Genomic DNA, 15,706 nt, shown 5'->3' with positions numbered 1-15,706 from the left:
TATAACCAACTTCAGAAGCACTCCCCAACTCTGCTATGGTATGTAATTCAGTTTTCTCATTTTTTCTTTAATGGGATACTTTCTTAGTCTTTGCTCAAACAGACGTGTCAGGAAAGGATGAGCGTGCGGTGCACAGCAACTCCATCTATTCCAAAGAATTTCTCTTTCCTAAATATTCACAGCCACCATCTAAGACTTTACCGTTATCAGAATAAACTGCAAATTTAGAACTAAGCCGTATTTTGTTGAACACTTGAGAGATCTACTGCCTCGATCAAGTGACACAATCCCGCAGCACTTGTTGAGAGTCAGCTCTTCTCATGCTGGGCGAGAAATGCCCACAGCTGCTGCAAGTACCAGCACGCTGTCAGGCACCAACAAACCCACCCGAAGCAAAGCGGTAAAGGTTCTGATTGCTGCGGGGTGAAATCCTGCCATTTCCATGGACTTAACTATCTGCTTTGGATTTCTTTTCCCTAACTTTTGTCCTTGTAAAACCTGGTAGAAAAATTGAGACAGAAGCAGAGACATGTCCCTTATTTTTTAATTTTGCAGCTGCTGTTAAAAATATTCACGTATTCAAGCTCTGCAAGGGTAACCTGAAAACTACTCTCTCCTCTCTTGTCTTTTACACCTCAGTTACAAATTGCACTTAGGGATCCAACGCTGAGCTGAGGTTTACCTCCAGTCTAGCTGCTTAGTACAGCACTAACAGTATCATCTACTTAGTCACATTTTCTCAAGTCATGAAAATAATAAAATGGTAATCAATAAAGTATCACCATTACAAATGCATAGAGAGCACAATATTTTGGTAAGAAAACACCTTAATGTGTCCTTCCCTGCCACAGTCAAACTTTTGAAAGTATTGCCTCATTTTCTACCTCTTTCAGTTGCCCTATCTTATTTTTTTGCAGAAGACTTGACACCACTGGCAGGGGGAGGCAAATATGTAGAAAATTCCTTTGCTTCATTTCCAGAAATGCTTTGCTCTTCATAGAGATGCAGCAAATCTGAAGAGTGGCGAGAGACTGGTCAGCAAGGGAAAGCACTCCCAGTTCCGTTGCAAGACACAGCTCTGAGCCAGAGGCTGCACAGCTTTCCTCCAACTCCCAGGAACCGGCAGCACGCACTTAACGAAAACTGGCTGCAGTGGACTGGAGTTCAAACACAGCAAATTTGTTCCAGCTGCTTTTTAACAGCCCGGGTACAAAGGTGCATTGCATCCAGGGCTGAAACAAAAGCCTCTGAATATTTATCTTTTTGTCCCAGTGCTGCTTTCATGTGTCAAGGGGGTATTTTTGCACATGAAGCCTCCCAGCTGATCTCCAAGGAAGGTTGCCAAAAAGCAGGGAGTAAGACTTCACAAACAACATATGCACCTTTCAGATCCCATCAGAAGTATCCAGATTCTGGGAAAGCCCCCGAATTTGACTAGTATGTCAAATACTCCCTGCTCACAATGACCCGAGTTTCCAGAAATCCCACAGGTCCACGAGGCTCACTGCTGCCCTGTGAGCCATCAGGATCCACCCCCAGCCCCTCAGAATCCCGACTGCTCACCTCATAGCTGTGCTCTAATCCAACAAAAACCTTCCCGATGTCCAGCTGCTCAAAGCTGAAGCGGAGCCGAGGCCCTATGCCTTTCCCTTTGATGCGCAGGGGCAGCCTGGTCTCGCGGCCTGGGGAGAGATTTCCACTTCAGTACAGTAATTCCCTCTGTTGTCCTGGACTGTCCAGGCTGCCTCAGTGCTAGTCCCTGACTGGGGGCTGGATGGGACCAGCTCTAGGTGCTCCAGGAGGAGATACACGACTCTTCCCTTCCCTCAAGAGATATGCCTTGGGGCTGGCTTCTAATTTCTAACCAACCCCTCGGGCTGGTTTCTCATTTAGCCATCAGTTTGCACCCTGAAAAAGCAATGCTGAGTTTAAAACACGATGTCTGAATTTCTTCCCATGTGCTTAGATGAGCTCTGAAATCCATTCAGTGAAGGCACAAAGCTCATGAAACAGAACTGAAGATAAAAATATGCCATCTATACTGATGCAATCGGAGACAAGAGCACAGGAGCCGAGAAGTACGAGCCCAGGCAAGGCGAAGCTCCCTGCTAACGGTGGTATGCACATCTGAGAGCTGCCTCCAGCAGGCAGAGCATCTCAGCCACTGCCCGTGCCTGACACACAGCTCCGTGCCCGGGGCTCCGGGGCTCACCTCCTGCAGCGGCACCTAAATAAGACAGGGCTTTGTGATCTCCAGAGAGAAGCACTCATCTATGCCCACCATGATACCGAGAGCTCAGCTTTGTAAAGACACCTTACCTGAAGCACGCTGAACAGTTATGGAAAACCTCACTGCTGAGGTCAGAGAAGCCATAAACATACTGCTAATACACACACCCCTCGCTGCAAAGGAACTGAGACTGCAAGGCTTATAGCTAAACTCTAAGATGCTCATTTTCTTCCATAAGCCTGCTAAGATGACAGTGTGGGATCTTTGTCTGAAGGATGCTCTGACCCACTGGAGCAGCCTCAAGTGCCTGAATCCTGGCCACTGTAGCTCTTTGGCCTCTACAGGCACCTAGCAGCAGAGCAAATGCTGGCAAATCCACGGCATGAAAACTTATCCCTTCACTGCCTTAGTTGTTCTGGGATCGGTGATCCAGGCTTGTAGCCACACATCCTGAGGGCTGGCCTTGGACACGAGACCACCTGGAAACCACAGGGACAGTGGGCACGTGCCAGCACCCTGCTGACCACTGACCCTTCCTACCAACTACACGAGAACCGAGGGGGCTGCAAGACTACTTGCGCCTCCACTGTGGGCAACAGAAGCAGGAGAAAGGAGCCGTACCTGAGATGTCGCAGTAGACCGTTTGTTGATAGACTCTGGCTTCTCGGGGTCTAAAGATCACATTAATTTCAGCTGAGGAATTTGGCCAGATATCTCCCTCCTGAAACAGAAGGAGACAGCAAACCATTTATCTTCAAACGTCACATTTCTTGTTTTCAACCACAGCCCTGTAGCCTTTATTTAGAGCATCAATGAAGAGCAGGGAATAAGCAACACTTATCAACAAAATTTATGGGAGTTTGGAAGCAGCTGCAAAAAAACTTTCTAAGTCTCTTACCTTTACTGGCATCTGGTAGAGGCGTTTTGTTAAATTAGGGCTATAACGAAGCAACCAAACTGGCTCATGCTCCAGTAGCACCTCAGGAGCCAGCGGTCTGCCTGGGCTACGTGTTCTCTATAGGATGGCAGTTGAGTCAGAGCATGGAGAACCACCATGGATGGTAACCAGGACAGATGTAAAACTACGCAGTGCTGTGAACATGGTATTGCAACACTTCTGGCCTCAGACAGGCTGCAACTGGCAGGTGGCATAAAATACAGACGGTGGATGTATGATGGTACAGCACAACCACTCCAGCTGTCGTACCCTGGCTTTGCTACAGCATAAAGCAAGGTGATACGGGAGGGGACGGCACACCGTGACTCACAACTACACAAGTGGTCTCTCTGCAAGAGCCCAACCGTAAATACATGCAGATCCTATTTCTCCCTCAGCCCCTAAATAATGAGAATCTGCTACATCTCCACCAGTTTGAGTAAGAAAAAGCTGGTCTTGAAAAGCTGGGCACCACCAACTGCTGGCCAAATCACCTGCTTTGCTTTGCAGAGGGGGAAGGCAATGGAAGGAAATCACTGCTCAAAGCAGTCAAAGAAACAAAAGGCAGAGCTGGCAAAAGAAGTACTAAAATGACACTCAAAGTGCACCCTGTCAGCTCAGGGCACTTAGGAGAAAGGCAGTGCCAAAGCCAACATCTGCCTCTTTCCATAAATAACTGAACCCACAGGGAGCTGTGGGATGGACCACGGCTCCCACTGGAGATGGTGCCTTCCACCAAAAACCAAAGTGCTCTGCAGTAGCCTCTCATCTGGATGGGGAACAGCTTGGTTCCCCAGCTGAGGTGCAGATTTGCAGCAACAAACAACACTGTTAGCTCCTGGCCCAACCTCTGGATCAACAACAGTAGCACCTTCGTAACCTGGACATCTTGAAGACCACCTCCATCAACTCAGAGCTCACACGTGACACTGAGCAGTCACTACCAGGCAAGGACAGGACAGCGATGACTTGTCAAGGTCAGTGTAACAGTAACAAGTCCTCGTCCTCCCTCTCCTCTGGTTGCCATTTCCAAGGGGTCAGCTCTCACGGGTCTGCAATGTGACTTACAGCCGAGCTGTGGGGGGGAGGATGCAGCAAACAGCAAGGACTTTGTCCTTTGGCAGCCACCTGGGCCTCCATCACAGCTGCCTCTGCTGACATACCATGTGTAGATGCAAAAATAAACCAAATTTGAGATGTGCTCAGAAAGTCAGAGCTGCGTATCAGCTTGTTTCCCATAGGCTTGGACGACTGCTCAAGTTCTCGGTCACATGGTAATTCCAAAATCATGCCTCCTCTTTTTTGTTGTTATTTTCATCAGCAAGTTAGCCCTATACAGACTGAAGTGACCTGCTGCAGCTTCTACAGACTGCAGCACCTGAAAATACTGGCAGCTAATGGTCCACTGACACAGCAAAGCTTCTGTACAAACCCTGCAAAGCCATCCCACCCAGAAAGCGTTTCCAAGATTACTCTCCCTCCACCAGCTTCTTAACCTCTGGAAGCAATTATTTTCTCCAGTCACCTGTTACAAGGGTTTCATTATTTCTGTGGGGAGCTCCCACACATCACGGGTGAGAGGTGGGAAGAAGAGAGCAGCCACTTTTGGCCAGAAGGTCTGAGGCAGCAAGGTCCCATCTCTGGGGGGCCTCTCCAGCAGATTTACATGGCAGTGCAAGAAGGGTGTCTGCCCAAGCTAGAAGTTACAGGGCTGTCACTGGAGAGAAGGTTGTGGAAGTCAGCAGCAGTGGATTTTTAGATTCTACATTTGATAAAGAGGAGAAAATACTTACTACCATTTGATGTAAAGACACCCATATGCCAGGGGGAAAGACAGGCACGAGTAAAACTGAATGTGAACCTGGTTGTTCCATAAATAATGGAATTAATGGAAATCAAAAGGTTGATAATGCTGGACAATACAGAAGGGGAGAGACTCATGCAGTAGCCCACTTACATTCAGTCCCAGAGCAAACTGCGTAACATTAACACAGCCATTCAGGAAAGGTTTCCACTCGAGAGTTGAGGCCAGGCTACACTTTATGTCCGTATGTCACTACATGGAGCACCAGGACTCAGCGCTGTGGGCAGCCGGACTTCTGGACCTCACCTCAACGCACTTCAGGAGCTCAAGAGCAGGCTAAGCTAGTTGTGGAGACACAGTCCGACTGTAAAGCAGCAGGAGCCCTGGGACACACTCCAAAACCAGCTCTGACACACCACAGGGTGCTCTTAATGCTCAGCTGATCGGCTCCCACTCTCTACAATATCCCCACCACTCTGACACAACCTCTTGGTCACATCATGCTGCTGTCAGCTATAGTGGTGTGAAACTGCAGCTGTGACAACACTGGTGGCTCTCAGCCTTATATGGGATATAGGAGTAACTGAGAAGAGAAGATGATTCCCTTCCTTGAAAATAAAAAAAAAATAGTTTCACCTATTTTAAAAGGAAGAAGAGGTTGAGATTATCCTAGGATTTACTCCAAGATGAAAAGGGATTTTGCATTGCTCGGACAGTGGGCATTCTTCATCTCAGACCATGCAAATACTCAGAACCAGGGCTCTGGCTGATTGAAGGATATGGGGTTTTGCTTGCGTAAACAGAAAAAGCAAAAAAATTTCTGTACCTATGTGCAATGAAACTCAAAAAGTCCGTTTAAACCTGCCAGCCTTGTGTCCAGGCTCACAGGTGACACTGGAAGGGAGATTCAGACGTGGTATCCATCCAGGTTATATGAAGAGATTGGTATGTCTGTGATCAAACTTGGGTTGAATTTGGCCTCCTTTCCACAGAGGACCATTTCATTTCTCAGGTCAATATGTGAACTGAGAGTGCTCTGATATCCTTTGTTAACCCCCATACGCTACGTGTAAGCTGTGCCCTTACTCATAATTATCGATAGCTCTCAACAGTGTAAGGACACTTATGAAGTGCCCTTAATTTATAGCCCTTGCAGCAGAGCCCAGCTTTAGGCAGCCTCTCGCTCTGTCAGGAGCCCACAGAAATGCTTTTTGCAACAAACTCGCAGCCTCACTAGAAACCTGGTGTTTTCTCTCGGCACATCAAGCCAGCTGATGCAGGGACCTCAGCCAGGGAGGAGAAGGAAGGGAGGTTCTCAGCTATCGCTTACCAGCGGCTCAAGGGTGAACACATCGTCGGAGAAAAGCATGGAGTCTCCTTGCGCCTTTGCCCGCTGGTTCTGGGAGGGGCGGGAGAGAAGAGAACGGCATTCTCGGAGAGCGGGCTCCACCTTGCACTCCCTCAGACAACGATCCATCTCGTCCTCTTTCTGCCTCTGCAGCCTGCAGCCACGGGGAGAGACAAACCAAGCAGATAATTTAATGAGCAACGTATTTGCAGAGACTCGTGTGAGCGCAGGGGCAGCAAAGCGCTCGGGGAGGAACAGCAGCAGCTCAGCAAGGGGCTGACCCCAAGCCGCAGGGTCCACACGGATCAGATTATCACTTGCTGTTCGCGGGCACGGCACGTAGTTTTACTCCATGCTTACAAGCTCAGAAGAGGTTTCTGAAAGCCAGCAGCCCTCGAGAGCCTCCCGGCTCAAAGTCTCTGCCACAACTGATGGAGAATCCACCAACAACCCCAACTGGCTTTTCCTACCACAGAGCTGCTTGGGGGAGGCAGATCGAGATGAAGGAGCACCTACTGCAGGGCTTCACTGGCAAGGGGAGACACAGCTGGGTTTCAGCTGCAGGCTACTGGCATCACTCTTTTCTTCCCCTTTGGACCTGCAGGGATAAGCAAGCTAAATGTGCTCTCTGTGCCCTATACTGCCTTCCACCAGAGGATCCCAGAGCACTGTAAAAGCAAACCAATGAATTCAGGCATCACATCCCTTTGGTGAAACCAATGGCTTTATATGCATGGAAACAGAGGCCCTGAGAGGGGAAGGGACTTTGCCTAGCATCACCCACTACAGAAGTCTGGACCAGCATCTCTGAATCCAAACCCTTACGTCTAGCCTTGAACCACCTTATCTTTTTCCTCTTTTTGGCCATCTCTGTAGGGCTTTGACGCAGTTAATCTCTCCCTTACTTGGTAGCTGCAGCAGAAATTATTCTAGTGTTTAAAGATCACAACCAAGAGATAAGGGAGCACGGCTACAGAGCAGTTGCTTCCTAGCTGGCATATCGCTGTCCCCTCTGCATGCTCCAGTCCCTGGCCATGAAGAACCAGCAGGTGACAACTCTGGGGGGATGAGTGGAAGGCTCCATGTGTAGCAGATCGAGGCAATGTAGTATAAACAGGATAGCAATCATCACCCAGCTAAATTCAAATACAGTTCAAAAGGAAATACGGTCATGGACGTTACTAGCTGTACACAGACAGAGCCTCAGGCCAAGGCTGGCACCAGCGCCAAAACCACTTGCTTTGGCTCGCTCCCCCTGCAGTGCAGTGGGAAATGTTTCTCCATGGCTGACCTACAGTGCTGCGCTGAGGAGGGCTTCCAGCCACCGATGGGCAACCCTCAACTCAACCTCCATCAACGGACAATAATTCCACCATTACATCCCAGAAAGTCCTGCAGGAGGGAGACAGAGCAAACCCCTGGATAGACCTTCTAATGATCCAGGTCTTCTGGGGTCACAGCCCAAAGCAGGGTCCTGCACTGCCTCCTCTCATGGAAAAAGTCCTCTCTGCTCTGAGATCTCAAAAGCTTCTCTGACAGCAGGACAGTGGCCTTGGAGCTATGACCATCCCTGAGATTGCAAGTAGGAGGAAAAAAACATCCTGATCAGACTCTAGGACATAATCTGGCATGAGATCAGATGTAATTGGAAAAGAATCAGGTTGAAGTGAACTGTGGGGAAACCTGGTTGCCTCTGAGGGGAAAGAGGATCACTCAGGGTCCAATCTGAGACAGGCAGGCGAGAAGAGAGCGGTAAAGGAATGGTCCAGGCAAGTGCCCAGAGAAGGTAATGAGATTTTCTTTTAATGCACTGAGCTTGCATGGAAGTCACACACTGTGTAATTAAAAATAGACAACAGTGGAAAACTAGTTTTGGCCTTCAAGGCATTTTTGACCTAATTATGTTGATCTTTATTGGCTCAGAAGCCCTTAAAAAGTGCTCCAGTTTAAGGCAGTTTCCTGATCAGCTATGAGCTAACTCCTATACACCTACATCCATGCAAGTCTGAAAAGTCCCACAAGGGTTCCCTTAATCACTCAAACTTTTAAGTGTCATTTCCAGTTCATCTCCCCGGGCTATAAGTGTTTCTCTGCTGCCTGAAACGGGAATTTCAAAGCTTCACCACAGACACCCTTTGAAGAACCTGCCCCATCTCTCAGCACCATGAAGACACAGGCTGCTGCAGCCCAAATGCGCTCTGTCCTGTGCTGCCCTACCTTCCCTGCAGAACCCTTCACCTCCGAATTCTCCCCAGTCTCTGAGGAATGGTAGAAATACCTCGTTGTGCTGGAAACCGGGACAGTGCAAGGCAATTCAACATCCTACAGCAGGATGGCCTCAACTTGCTGGGCCAACGAAGCACTTTACCCGCACATTACTGGAGAAGGAGCCTGACACCTTATCAAAGCTGGAGTGGAAGAAGCTGCAGTGAATATCGTAACAGTTATGCTCCCTGCAGCTATGTTAAGTGCTGCTACTCAGTGCAGTCCCAGGTAACGAGTGCTGACACTCTCCTCAGCCTCATGGACCCTCCATAGCCAGGGGTCTCTGGACCTCAGTGGTTTGGTGCTCCCACAAAGCAAATTTGCTCTCTGAGGAAATCCAGTCATTGCAATCAGCCTTTCCTCCCCAAAACACCATCCTCAGCTGGAGTATGGATGGAGCTGGAATGGGAGGCACTGAGCTCCAGGGACACGTAACCTGATGCCCTAGATGGTTTACTTGTCCTAAACCATTCAATGCACCAACACCCCTTGAGGCCATACGTTAGTTTTACCCTTGGGCAGTGTATCTTACTGAAATGAATCTTTGGAACAAACCTCAGCTTCTGATAATCTTCCTCTTCCTGAGTAACAAAAGCCTTCCACTGGAAGTGGACTATGATTTCACTCCGATTGTGGATGACCACAGATCTGTGGTTTGACAGCGTGAGGTAAGTCTTCTCAACTGTCAGGGAGCTCCTGGCCAGCCTGATGTTGACATCTACAGCTGCTCCATAAAGGCTTGTGTGAATATCTTCACCTGGAAAAAAGCAAAGGGGAGTCTTTGCTCATCTCACTTGCTGATGGAAGTACGAGGAACAAAGCAAGCCACCAGTAACAGAAGAAGTTGTTACAGCTTTTACCTGTATTAGCAGTTCCACAGATCAGCACATTTATCACATCCTGACAGCTGCCCGTGTACAGAATGAGGATGTCCTGGGCACCACCGTCAGCACCTTATTTCTGGGTGTGTTTGTAGAGATTTATCCCCAAGGTCACAGTATTTACAGTGAGATTTTTCAGATGTGCTCAGGTGGCCTTTGGGTTGCCATCTCAATCAAGTCACAGGCAATTCTGCATCCAAGTCATTCGGGTGACTCTGAGGAGTCCCACCTCAGTCAGGGCTTGCCCAGTGTTGTGTCTCTCCTGACCCCTTGTTGCTGACAAGCAAAGATGCCTGGGGGCACGTGGGCAGGAAATGGAGGTTCAGAGGAACAAGTGACAGCCCAGGGCAGGATGGGACACAGAAGAGAGCTTCACTGTGTTGCAGAAGCAGCGCCCTCACTTGCTGTGGGTTTGTGAAGACATGTCAAAACAAGACTGGTGGGGCATGGCCCACCCCAACCTGCCCATTACAGTCCTGCAAGCCCATTTCCTCAGCCGGGACCCTGTTGCTTATGCCTGAGTCTGCAAGTCTACGCTGCGTCTTCCCAAGCCATCCAATGACCAGAGCGAGGGCATCTTTGCTTTCCACCTCAGACCCAGCTGAAGAGGAGAGTGTCCCGGGCTGTGCACATCAACTGACTAACGACTGGAGCCTTGCTGGAGTACCTGCCAGCACGTCACCCTCCCGAACAGACTCCCACCACAGGCTCCCTCATTTCCAGAGCTTTCAAACCTTCCTTCTTCCCAGCCAAGTAACTCCTGGGAGTCAAATGAGCTCAAACTTCAGTACCAAGCCCACTCTTCCTCTTGCAGGCAAGTGTTTCCCAGGTGAGATGCAAACAGCAAACATCAGACATGCTCTCTAGAAATGGCATTTCTGTGGAGTGGTGCTTAAAGCCTCAGAGCCAGCCCCCACAGACAAGTGCAGCAACCTGGCCATAGCCTGGAGAGCATCCCTCTGCAAAGGCAGAGCCTCCTCCTCACTGCACAGGTCACAGCAAGGCAGCCATAGAACGGACCTGCCTTTAAACGGCTACCGTGCAACAACACAGGGAGAGAGCTGGATGTGCGCTGGGTGGACTCCTGAAATCCTAAGCCAGACACAACACAGCAGAATCACATTCATTCCAGGGAAAAAAAAAAAAAAAAGGAGTACCCTCTTTTGGGGGGACACTGGGGAATGAAGCAAGACTCACCGTTAAACCAGTAGATCTCTAGAGTCATTCACTCATCTCCACACAACGAGAATTCAGCCTTCATGCCTGTATAGCCTCAATTTCTCTGCTCTTAAGGGAGTCTGGAGTGGTAGGGATTTGTGGCCAGAGATGAGTTACGTTGCGAGGACAGCAGCAATGTTTACAATGACTGGATAATCTGCTTTCTATAATGGACAACTTGGCATACAGAAATAACTGATGTTCAGGAGGGTTACAGAGGCGGGTATGCTTTATAAGCATTGCCTCTCCCTCCACTGAGTCCTTGGCATATATTGGCAAGCAAAGGAGCCAGGAGCCAAGAAATGGGAGACATGCACAGTGCTTCGAGCTCGGGTTTATGGAAACATGAGCCAGCGCTCTACAACGATCAAGATGACAAACTACTGCAAAATAAACACCACGAAAACTATCATCGTCTCACTGTCTAAACCCATGGCCACATGCGTCTTGAAATACTGGGTATAGTTCTGATCTCAAAAAACAAGCTGAAGCATTTGAAGCTAAATAGAGAAGGGCAGAAGGAACAATTAAAAGTATGAAGCAGCTTTTATAAGAAGATTGAATAGGACTCCTCATCCTAGAAATCATATGGGAGACAGATGGGAGAGGTTTGTAAAAGCATGAATGGCCTGGGAAACGTGAATAAGGAAAAATTGGTCACTATTTGTCATAAAACAGGAACCTGAGGGCCTGAAATAATGTTATTAGTCAGAAATTACACAAAAGTGGTAGTACTTTTCCAGGGAGTATTCCTTCCTTTGGAACACACTGCCACAGGAGGCTGTAGAGGCTAACAGCTGTAAATCCAGAGAGCAACTGGACAAATTCTTTGAAGATAAAGCCATCAGAAGCTATTAAGCAGCGATGAGAATAAAGCCTCCAGCACAGAAAAATGCTAACTCCAGAGCCCACGAGGGAGAAAGCATATGCACTGCCTGTTTCCACACAATTGGCTAAACATCCCCTATTGCTGCTCTCCCGGGGAGGAGCTGGGGACGCAGCCACCCCTGCGCTCCTGGCTGCAGGCACCCAGGACTCTTCTGAAGGCTGGAGGGTTTGCTGGAGCACCTTCTACCACAGAGAGCATTCAGCATCGTTCTGAATACATAAACCCACAAATCTCTGGGTCCAGGAGAGCGTGCACAGCTGCCAGAGAGTCAGGAGGAAGCCATGGATCCGTCTGCCAGGCCGATGGGCTGACACAGAGAGCGGACCTGCCAGGGTCGGCCACGGGCGGCTGCAGGCTTCATGTCTTGGTGTCAAATTAGATGTGACATTTCATTTAAGACTCTTGGCTGTTTAATAGATAAGTTTTTTAAAAAAACCCTCTGTACTGTAACAGTGACGGAGCACTAGGTATTTCACTTGACAGGGTAATGTCCATGGTTGTGGTTTGGGATGCCTGGCTGCCATGAAAGCACATTTACTGAATCTAGATGTGTCTGCCCTATCATTATTTACACAACATGAGCTTATTACAGGCTGTCAACTCTCTCATTCTTACATGTTTTTGATACATTTCCTACAGGTGGCAGGACACAGCTTTCTCTCTGCAACCTGAACAAAGCAATGCCTGAACTTGAAATTAAAAGCTAGACTTTTTATAGAGCGGTAGAGCAGATGCTTTGGGTTGTGCACTCCTGAGCGATGCTCTTTGACACAGCAGAAACACCACTGTGTTTTATCCCAGCATCCATCTGCGTGACTACGGACACAGGTATCTGAGCACACCATGATAACTTTTCACTATCTTGAAGTAAGAAATCTAGCATTGGGTCATCCTCTGTGGGGCTCCCGTTGTGCAGGGAAACAGAGAAAGAGAGAATTTACAGAACAGCTAAAACATCTTTCTGAATTCTTCTAATACTACATGATCATCCTGGTGCAAGGGGGAATAATTTTCAGAGCAGTACAAACTGTTCTTAAACAAAGACAGATTTTGTTTAGCCTGAAAGTATAGCTCAATGAATGGATGAGCAAACCCTTGCACAAGATTTCAAAACAAATTTCAGGTTTTATGAAGAACGCTTTCCTAGTATTCACAGCTGGTACTTTCCTTCACTGATTACTGCTCTAAACATTAGGAAGGTGGTACCCAGATTGATTGGACTGAACAGAAACAAAACAGCACCCTGATGCATTTTGTCTTCACCAAGACATATTCTTCCTCTATCCCTGTGTCTCCCTCTCTGCTGAATTTGGATTTTAAATCTTTTTAGGAGTGAACGACAGTCAAATTTGGAATATTTAGGTAGCATGGAAAGCAAGTGTAATTTCATTTGCCCAGTTTGTCGGAAGACAGTGCCTTGCTCTCATCTCTTCTATGAACGCAGCTGGAGAGAGACAGGTCCTGCTGCTTCTTCACTGAAAATACGAGCAAGCAATGAAAGCAGAGCTCTTCACTCAAAAGGATGTTACTGTACCCCCATATCGACCTATGATAAGTGATTCTTTTGCTCCTGCTACTATCATACCCAGCTGCCTCCACTGCCAGCATATCCTTGTTTTTCAAACAGCGTGCAGAGGTCTCTGTTACCACTTCACCGCCGGAGAAGCGAGTCACTTCACCAGGCTAAGCGATCTCTGGAAAGCTGGAGAAGTCACCTACAGCCTGATCCAGCCCCCCCACCATGTGGTTTTTGCTGCGTCTCCCACAGAGCTACCACTAGATCAGAGTCAGGAGCACTGCTCTGAGCTGTTTCGCTGTTGGGAAGCTAATGGCTTCACCTACAAGATGCACCGAGTCTCCGCCGGCCTGAGAAAGGCCGTCTGTCCGTCCCCACGCTTGTATTTCCAGCCCTAGAGCAAAACGCAGAGCAGCGACAGTCATTTGTAAGTGCTTCTCCGAGGTGGTGTTCAGGAGCTGCCTTCAGACATCATTAAACCATCACGTTATTTACTCCAGACCTCGTTTATAAACCTCACCACTAAATAACTGCTGCTGCTAACACAGGTGTTTCCAAAGAACCGTTCCCAGGCTACAACAAAGCTCAGAGCATCCTCGTCATTACTGTGGCCACAGGTATTGCTGTAACGGTCAGAGTCCCCAGCGTGGCCCCAGCCTCGGCAAAGCACCCACTGAGCCCACGCAGCACAGTGCAAGAAGAGGGTCTCTACCCCAGAGGCCCTGCAAGGAGCCGTAAGACAACAGATGGGATGAAAAGGGAGGTGGAAAGCAGTGACCAGCCAGCAGTGCTCCACAGGACAGGCTGCAGGCTCTTCAGACAGCTCTCCTGCACGTTAAGTCATCTCCTTGCAGTCAGGCTCTCGCTGTGCATCCTTCTGTGACCGAGCACCCACAGCATTCCCCATCACCCCTCTGCACTGTGCTTAGGAAGAACTGTTTGCCTCGTTCCAGGATGAAATACTCTGGCACAGGAATATCTGGGAGCCAGCACGGAGGCTTTGTCCTGCCCAGCATGAAGGAGCTTCGCAGAATGTATTGAAAACGATGATGAAACCGTCGGATGATGAAAGACCACTGCCGCATACCCAGGATGCCGCGGGCTATTTTTAACCATTATTGCTACTACAGTAACGATACGCTGGGGTACCTGACTGGCTGAAACATTGCTTTTGGCCATGGGGAAAATGGTGCAGGAACTTTCATTCCAATTGCCTGGCAAAGACATGCCCAATAGACCACCTAATAAATCAGTGACCCTTCAAGCTGCTCTTCTGCTTCTCAGCAGATGCTGATCGATCCACAAGGAAAGGAGGCTAATGAATGGTCAGTTCTGCCCTGAAACACATCCCCCGGTAATGACACTTCAGAACATGTCAGTGATTTCCACTGATGATAGAGTAGACAAGCTGCGGTCAAGGGTGACCTGCAAAGAGATGAAAACCACATTCTTCCAGAAATCTTTCATGTGCTAAAAATGGGGTATGCAGCGTCACGCAGAAGTCTGTTTCTGTGCATGCCTGAGGATGAACAAAACAGCCAGAAGGAGATTTTTAACTTCCAAGTGACCCTCCTCGTACATACATCCCAGTCTGTGCTCACGCAGCCAACTCCATGGGTTGCTGGAGCAGGGTTTTTGTTCGGAGGGGTGTTACAGAGTTGTGGAGCTACAAAGCTGTGCAAAGAAACCTCAAGCAAATGAAGCACAAACGTAATTCCCCTTCATCTACCCTCAAAGTGACAGATCATATCTCTTGAAACACAAGGCCCTGGAGAGGGGCCATACTCTGCAAGGAGCAGAACGGCCTTATCTAAAACAGTATAAGAAAAATTCATTATTACAAGCAGTTCTAGAAAAGGGGAACAAAGACAGGAAACAGTTGTTACCTATTAGCTGTTTTGACAGAAATGAACACTTTGGAGACCAACTAGACTCACCCATCAATCTAAGTGATTTGAACTATAAAAGCCTATAACCAATCAGTTGTATGAAGTATTAGTTACCAATCCTCGGTCTGTTGCAGTGCTGCTACTATTAAGATGCAAAGACAACATAGAATTGCACAAACTCCTATTTACACCTCTTTTGCCTACAATATATGACTCCCTCCACTCACTTTGAAGCAGATGTACAAGAACATAAACGTCTGACAGAAACCAGCCACACTGCTGGGAATTCTCACAAGCGAAGGGAAGAAAGCACAACGTGCACTCACCACCTACGACAGGCAGAAAGAAAAATCCCTTTGCAAAGTTTTTAAATGCCTGATAGCCCAAGGCAAATCTAGAGAAGCCTCTTGTACAGCATCAGTCTGGCTTACACCTTGGGATAACACGGGAAACAAGATCTTCTTTAAAAACTCACAGAACAATGTAAGTTTCTAACCATCTGCCAGCACTAAACACAAATAAAAAAGAATTACATCGGTTAGCGCACTACAGGGAAGCTTTGGATTCAAAAGGGGCTGCTGCTTAGGAAGTGGAAGATTTCCCCACCTCTTAGCACTTGTAAGCAGCTACTATAAATCTGCCTGGTGTGGAAGGAATGGAGAAGTGCATGAAGATGAACAACTGCAGGTTGGAGTGGCAGTGGCACACAGCGGTGGACGGCAGAAGCTC

At 48.2% G+C, this 15,706-nt stretch overlaps 1 protein-coding gene across 1 annotated transcript in view; it reads right to left on the bottom strand.

The window, feature by feature from the left end:
* The window catches only part of LOC141950100 (hydrocephalus-inducing protein homolog), an 88,126-nt gene that overhangs the window by 50,663 nt on the left and 21,757 nt on the right, over positions 1-15,706 (bottom strand). Inside the window, exons 7-10 of the mRNA XM_074884501.1 lie at positions 9,148-9,341; positions 6,302-6,445; positions 2,852-2,951; positions 1,564-1,682 (exon numbers count right to left, since the gene is read on the bottom strand). Coding sequence (XP_074740602.1) covers positions 1,564-1,682; positions 2,852-2,951; positions 6,302-6,445; positions 9,148-9,341 — 557 coding nt within the window. The remainder of the gene's footprint in view (positions 1-1,563; positions 1,683-2,851; positions 2,952-6,301; positions 6,446-9,147; positions 9,342-15,706) is intronic.

The sequence above is a fragment of the Strix uralensis genome, chromosome 15, assembly GCF_047716275.1.
Source record: "Strix uralensis isolate ZFMK-TIS-50842 chromosome 15, bStrUra1, whole genome shotgun sequence".
Lineage (NCBI taxonomy): Eukaryota > Metazoa > Chordata > Aves > Strigiformes > Strigidae > Strix > Strix uralensis.
The sequence above is the reverse complement of the archived record's forward strand: the minus strand, read 5'-3'. Positions and strand labels throughout refer to the sequence as shown.